The 7713-nt window shown below is 49.5% G+C and overlaps 1 protein-coding gene across 1 annotated transcript in view; it reads left to right on the forward strand.

Annotated features, from left to right (window-relative positions):
• Positions 1-1682, forward strand: part of PlexA (plexin A) — a 60038-nt gene extending 58356 nt beyond the window's left edge. Inside the window, exons 11-12 of the mRNA XM_003737088.3 lie at positions 60-1085; positions 1356-1682. Of these exons, the coding sequence (XP_003737136.3) occupies positions 60-1085; positions 1356-1457 (1128 nt within the window). The 3' untranslated portion in view covers positions 1458-1682. The remainder of the gene's footprint in view (positions 1-59; positions 1086-1355) is intronic.
• The last annotated feature ends 6031 nt before the right edge of the window (positions 1683-7713 follow it).

The following is a 7713-nucleotide window of genomic DNA, read 5'->3' on the forward strand; positions in this document are numbered from 1 at the left end:
CAATCATCGGAGAAACGGTGCAATCGCATTTGCTAAAGCTCTCGGTCCTTCGATTCTAGGTGAAAGACAAAGGGCTCGACGCGATCTACAAGAACACCCCTGCGTCGCAGAGGCCCAACAAAGAAGAACTCGACTTAGAGTGGCGGACGGGCACCTCTGGGCGGATTACTCTCTCGGACGAAGACGCTACCACGAAAACCGAAGGAGAGTGGCGCCGCTATAACACGTTGGCTCATTACAAGGTGCCTGATGGTGCGAGTCTCATCCTAGTGCCCAAACAGTCGTCTACCTACAACCTGAGTATCACATCTGAGAAGATGACTCCGGCCGAGAAGACGTTATATCACAAATATGAGACTCTAAACTTCACCGCCGGGTTCAACCGGTCGCCGCCGATGTCTCGTGCTACCTCACCGCCCCTTCACGGTCTAGGCGACCTCGAGGGCGGGTTCAAATACTGGCATCTGGTAAGACACGCCGATGCGGATAGAGATGAACGAGGTAACAAGATGGTGTCCGAGATCTATTTGACTCGATTGCTGGCGACCAAAGGAACCCTCCAGAATTTCGTCGACGACCTCTTCGAAACGATTTTCTCAACGGCCCATCGTGGAAGTGCCCTTCCGCTCGCTATTAAGTACATGTTCGACTTTCTCGACGACCAAGCCCTTCAACACAACATCCAAGATCCCGAAGTTGTGCACACCTGGAAATCGAATTCGCTCCCACTGCGCTTCTGGGTGAATCTCATTAAGAATCCAAACTTCGTCTTCGACACGAACAAGTCGAACATCGTAGATTCCTGCCTTTCCGTAGTCGCTCAAACGTTCATGGATGCGTGCTCGACGTCAGATCATCGTCTGGGCAAAGATTCACCGTCGAGTAAATTACTCTACGCGAAGGACATCCCGAACTACAAGGATCTCGTAGAACGTTACTACGCCAACATCCGGATGATGCCGCAGATATCCGAAGAACACATGAACGCCATGCTCGCCGAAGAGTCGCGACAACACGCTCACGAATTCAACACCAACGTCGCGCTTCACGAGCTGTACAAGTTCGCAGCTAGATACACGGAACAGGTAACCGAATAGGCTCTAAACCGTTAATTTCAAGTCGCTCTCGGAGCGCCGAGGAATTTTCGACCTTATCAAGCTTCGATCCTCACTGAGGGGGATAATAATTGAGGAGGATAATAATATTTGCCCTCGGATCACCGAGTCGCTATGAGTTTTTGCCTCGGACGACTACATACTTTTATTTGTTATACTTTACGGGTTTATTCATCCCTCCCCTTTCGGAGACGAAGGCATGAGGAACGCTCAGTAATTATTGAAATTATCTCTCCCCAGCTTATCCAAACGCTCGAGGAAGATGAGTTCGCTCAAAAGAACAGACTCGCCTACAAACTGTCTATGGTGGCTCAAACGATGCGGGGCGAAACGGACGCATGACGGTCACATTGGCATTCCGCTAATGTGTGAAGATCTCAACCAGCTGAGCAGCAACAGATGCAGCGAGAAAAATCTTCAGACAAACCGCTTCAGCACAACATCGTCCAACATCATCAATAGGAGAATAGAGATTCTTCGTCAGCATAAGCAGCGAGAACAATGAATACCAGAGTTTAAGCAGGAGAGCGAGCAAGCAACAATCGCCTTTGATTTCGATCGATCGGCTCTGTTTGCGGGCGACCATCTCGGTCGCACGGCGCGGTTTCTGTTCACGGACCCAGTGTGCCCCGGTGCTGACTTCGTTTATGCTCTGAGTTCAAGATTCACCGTTTGAATCCTCCTGACGCGAAATGCTCGTATGTTGGACGAGACCTCGATGCCGTCTTAATCTTGGTATCGATCACTCATTTCACAACGAATCTGAATGGAGATGTTTTTTCCAATAATTATGGGATCCCCCTTCAATGGACATCCTCACCCAGACTCCCGGATCGTAGACGTTGTTGCTCGGTTGAGTTTTCGCACCTTGGTTGATTGCCATGATTCTAATTTGTTCCTATTGAGCGTCGAGGGGGAGCGCCTGAATGCGTCATGTATAGATCGCAGTCGATAATGTATTGCATTCCGCGCTCTCTCCAGCCGCTCTCTTTTTTTTGCTATTTTGGAGCTCGTTTATAAGTATTTCCTGTAAAAGCTTCGCTGGAGTTTCGTCACTCGCGCCACGGAAATTGTGTAACTATTTGTACATTTCATGACGATGAGTAAACATAGCGGTAGTGGTGTGGTATTAGTTATAGTGAAACAAAGACAAATTATTTGGTATCGCGATACAACAAGTGAAGGACGATGAAGAATTTCGAACGAATTCCGGAGCGATCGGTCCCGGTGCGGACGCGCTCTCCTAACCAGTTCAAGCAGTGAGGTTGAGTACGCTCTCGAGAATCGACAAGAGCGACTTCGAGGACCTCTTTCGACGACCGCATAAGACGGAAATAACTTCTGGAATTCGACTGCTGTATCCGACGTTGTACAGTATCGACGTAGGTGAGATCGAAAGACGTGTCGGAGCGAATCGCTCGCTCAGAGTATGCCCGCTGAACTACCTCCGGGTCAATCCGAACACCTCAACTGTGCAATACAGACAGAAAGTTCAAGGTGTGTCAGACCTCTGCCGCCAATACCACTGGGCGCTGAGCGGGCCTCAGCATTTTTCTGTATAAAAGAATAATTCTTCGTCTGGGATGAGTCATGTTGCAAACAGAAAAAACAGGCACGAATGATATTGATGAGGCTGTGCTCGCCCGTCTGACCACAGACGAGCAAGCAAGCGAGGAAACCAGTAAATGGAGCAAAGCCAGAATATGAGCCAGACGTGAAATATCTCCTCAGCTTGTCGAGATCTCTCAGATTCGAACTGCCGGTTGTCAAGATCCCCCGAATCTCGTGACGAGTTCCTCACAGAAGTGCCGAATATTCGAAAGCCGTTGATCCGTCTCGGTCTCGTCCGCCGTCGATGACAACGCGCTTGCTCCAGTCTCACCAAAAATTCAAGGAACGAAGACTTTTTGTAATATAGTGAATGTATTTTCATTAATTTTCACGAAACATTTCCCTCTGTCGATCGTCGCCTCGGATTCTGCGACGACACCCTCCGACCGTCAGATATGAGTACGAGGGTTCAGGAGATTTTTCAGAAGAGGACGAATACAGATTCAGACTCAGTGTGTCAGATTAAGCCAAAACGACTTGGTGATCACAGGTAACGAACGATACAACGGATTTTAAGAAATGAAGACTCACCGGATAGAACCCAAACACTATCTAATGATTGCGAGCGAAATGCGCGATGGAAAAAATGATGGTGGAAAAACAAGGAAGCAAATGGTTTACTACGGATACCCCTTATATTAAGGATCGCTATTATCATAATTAATTGTATTGAGAGACGAAAAATCAAGAAATACAGAACTGTCATCTTCGAAGAACGATGGTGCGATTGAGTGAGATCAACTGAGAGCTGAAGTGTGCGTACATGGATGGAAGTGAAGAAGCGAAACAGTCCGATCGAATTGCAGTCGATCTATTGGTTTATTGATGAATCGATTATAATGAGGAGAAAGAATGCTAGGGTAGGTTTTTCAAAATAACGTCGGGAAGCTCCACTCGAAGATGTACATGGCTTTCCCTCGATTGATCGATTCGAAACCTCACAGCGAGTTGACGTTGAATTCACCGAGCGAGTATATCTCCTATTAGACGAGACGATATATCATTAGGATTTACACAGACGACAAAAATGGCGGCAGATCCGGCACTGAACGCGACGAAGATTCCTGCGCGACGTAAAACGATTCCGAAATGTTCCAGAAAATTCTAAAGCCAGCATCGAAGCTCTGCGTCGGAGCATTGTAGAGATCTCTCCCCAGTATAGTGCGTATTTCCCATCGGAATAGACATCAATCCATCTAAGGGTCGCGCTTGGACTTCGTTTCGTGAGTTCTAATGCGAGCTTTGTTTGGCCTTCCAACTTCTGCCGGGTGGCTCATTATCAATTGACCGTAGTTGAATTCAATCGAACTCCTTAGGAGATGGTTTCGAGGAAGCCGAAATTTTAGACCTACGGCCAGGGTCAAACCGCGGGCGCCTTCGCTATCCGGCTGCCACGAGTGCCAAAGTCGTACGAAACCCCTTGAGGGAGAATCATCATAGAGAGGAATCATCAGCTTGAGAGTTGTAAATACGAATTAAAGTAAGCCGAAAACGAGAAGAACCCGATGAAACGTCGCAGCAATGGAATCCTTTTTGAGGGGGGCGAGAGCCTCGCCTCCGGTAAACCTGTTAGGTAGAGCGAGGAAGAAATCCGAGTGCGTCATCACTATGAGTCTTCTAACAACAATGAAATACATATATCTTCTCTACTTCAACATGATTCTACTTTTTGCTGTCTGTCTACCCGTCTGGCAGGCTGTCTGTCTGTCTGTCTGACTGGCCGCCTACCTGTCTGTCTACCTGTCTGTCTCTATCACTACGACTCAACCAATTATTATTATTGTCGTCATTACTATTGGAACCGAAATCCACCGCGACTGCAAGCCTTCTGCAGCCATCTTTCCAGCAGACCTGGTCGGTAGAAGACGTATGTGAATGATGATAATGACCGTTTTGTACTGCGGAGGTGTTTGCGAAACGTCGGCTCCGACGCGGGATCGATGAAGTTCTTCTGAGAGACCTTCAGCGTCGGAGGAGAGTTTGCGCATTTCTTTTGTTTGAATAAGAGGTGGAGAGGCAGAGAGTGAAGGGTTATTCCTCGAGAGTGGAATTGTCAGACGGTACGGTTTACGAAACTATCGCGCTCTGTATTCGGAACGGATATGAATATAGATCGGTAACAACAACAAACCAAAGCAGACCGTCGATCCGGCACAGCCGACACTCTACAGCTCACCAGATAGAGGAAAATCATTTCACAACTTCGAATAATGGTGATGATGATAATAATGGTGATAACTTTAACGACGACAGCGGTGATGCTGATGATGGAGAGGAAATAAATGAGAGCAAATGTGGAAACTCTGCATAAGATGTCCTGCTTCTTCATTTCAAATAGTCTGCGTGAGTGCCGCCCCTACTATTCGAGGCAATTGATTTTCGTTCCAATTCCGTTAACCCTGAGGAGCAATCGGGGAGGGAAGAGCAATGGCGGGTTGCGGAAACTAATGTCTATCTCTATGTTTCGGCTCGTGTTCGAATTCGAGGCTACACCTCATCCGCTTATGGGACACCGGCCTTCTGAATGATCTTGATCATGGCCAGACAGAGGTATTTCGGCATTAGCCCTGGGAGGAAGGGCATTGTCACAGCCTCTTCCGCCCCCACGGGCCTCTTCCGGCCTCAATCGAATTGGTGACGTCGAGCCTGACGGATCCTTCCCTCCGAGTTGGGTGCCTTCTCATCGACGGGCGACTCACGGAGGGGCTTTGGGAAGGACAGGTACGCCTGTCCGGAGCGAGATCTACGGTACCTCGGTTGAACGGGCTCCGGGGGCTTGGCGTCGTCGAGGAGGTTCATCCTGCGTGGAAGAACCTGGAGAGCAGATGAATTCGGGAGAATGAGCGATCACCTGGGTCTGTTAGCCGAGTGATTCGGCCGGAAGATCTGAGATTGCCCTCCTTGTTCCCCCCGCTTTCGATATCTGAGTCATTCAATGACGATCTATATGTAGAGCCTAGCGATCTCTGCTGGTCTTCGAATATTCCCAGGGAATCGGTGGACCGCTATACTCTGCTGCCGCACGTATGATCTACAATGACTGCTGTCGCTCCCCGGTTGGCAAAACGACTTCATGCGCCGCTCCGTGGAGAAATCGAGGGGTACAGAGGACCGAAGTGAGGTGCACCATGTGCCTCAAGCAACCATTTCCGACTCATCTGATCACAAAACTAGATATTTTATTGAAGTCAACAACTCTATTCCGGGCAATCGGATCATATCGGTTCAATGAACGAAAGACGGACTTTCCACTTTTGCGGTACACAACAGTATCTAGGTCCGGAAGCTTGGAAATCCATATCTCCGCGGTGTCGCCGGCGGACCAGAGTGAGATCCTTCTGAGATCTTCAGCACATCCGAAGCTCGGAACCCAATGTGAAAAACCGATTCTGAAGCTGTACTTAAGTTGCCTCGCCACTCACAACCCGCAGGGACTTTCGTGATTTCGAGAAGGCGCTGCGCAAGGGGAAGGGCCCGGAAAAGTTTGCCTTACAAGCTCACTGATTTCGGGGATTTTCTGAGAACTTTCCCGAGCTTCGCATTCTCTCCACAACTATGTATATCAAGCTGCGGAACCGAGCAGAATACCTACAACACGAAACAAAAGGAGGCATAGGAATCAAGGTTCCTGTAGCGTGGGACATTTTCGGAGGGAAATCTGCGGCCGGCTTATACGACGGATACGGTGCTACGCGCTCGAAGATCCCGCAGCGAGAAAGGGCTGGCTGATCCTATCGAGATGAACAGCTTCCCGAAAACCACCAAGAAAGTGAAAATTGCGTTCATCTCGCAGTAGGATATGGCTCTGCTGGAAAACAGGCCCCGGAACCAGAAACCTCTTCGGAGAGCATCGCGCGTATGGTGAGCCAGGAGGGACACTGAGATCGTGACGACGAACGACTTATAGGCAATCTTTCTGACCGATGCGGACGGCTCATTGATCTTGTAGACGATTCGCTCTGAATTACGCTCACTGCTCCTCGAATAGAGTCCACGCAACAAGGCCAGGAGTATGCAAAAGACAATGGCTGTGAGAGTGTCGTGAAGAAAAGGTCTTCCATTGAGGTGGGTCGCTGCACTCAGAGACACGGAGCCGGCGCAAACGAAATGGTCAACGTCGATCAGAGCCGAGAAGACGTAGCTCAGCAGCAGCAATGACCATTGGAAGCCGAAAATGCCCAATATCAGTGAAGAACCGGTGATCGAGTGGGCCGTAGAATCGGCAAGGGCCCGAGCGAGGGACTCATCGAGGGAGGATATCAGGCTATCGATTGCGATGTTGACCAACGTGGCTAATATCGGGCAGACAAGGAACAGTGACAGATGCAAAGACAGAGGAGGTCCCATCTGCAAGGGAAATATTTTTACACGTCATTTTCTCGCGGGAAAAACTCGCGACCGTACCGGAACAGAAAAATTCGACGAACGAACCTCGACCCAAACATCTTTTCCGGGATCACAGCTCCGATGAGCGCACGTCACCTGTGTGCGCGATATGTCCGGAGCGCACTCGGAGCGAGAGCGGTCGGCTTACCGGAAGAGTTGATCCTTCATGTACGCATGGGTGAAATGAATCGGAACCAGTCAAGCTCCATAAAAGAGAACTCCGACGAGGATGTTCCGGCGAGCGGCTTCATTCGGAAAACATGCCGTCGCGGCACGCAGTCCATGGTAGTTGACTGTTTCTCTCTTGCGGTGGCGAACAACGTGTCAAGATCAGCTGCTACATTCCCAAAACATCGGTTCGCCCAATGAGTCGTCTGAGATACAAAAGGTCTTCTATTCTTCCCTGCACGGAGAGCCCGACTGTCAAGGTTTCGCGCTCGGACAAATCACCGCACAATCCCCAGTACGTCCCACCAATGCGGGTCTGCATATTCGAATTGGGGATTGCTCGGGGGAAGGAAATCAGCCAACGGGAGAGACGAGCAGGGAATGATGCTGATGATCTATGCGGGACCGTTAAGCGAAGTCCGGGCCATTCGTT

Source organism: Galendromus occidentalis, unplaced genomic scaffold, assembly GCF_000255335.2.
Source record: "Galendromus occidentalis unplaced genomic scaffold, Mocc_1.1 scf7180000075389, whole genome shotgun sequence".
Taxonomy (NCBI): Eukaryota; Metazoa; Arthropoda; class Arachnida; order Mesostigmata; family Phytoseiidae; genus Galendromus; species Galendromus occidentalis.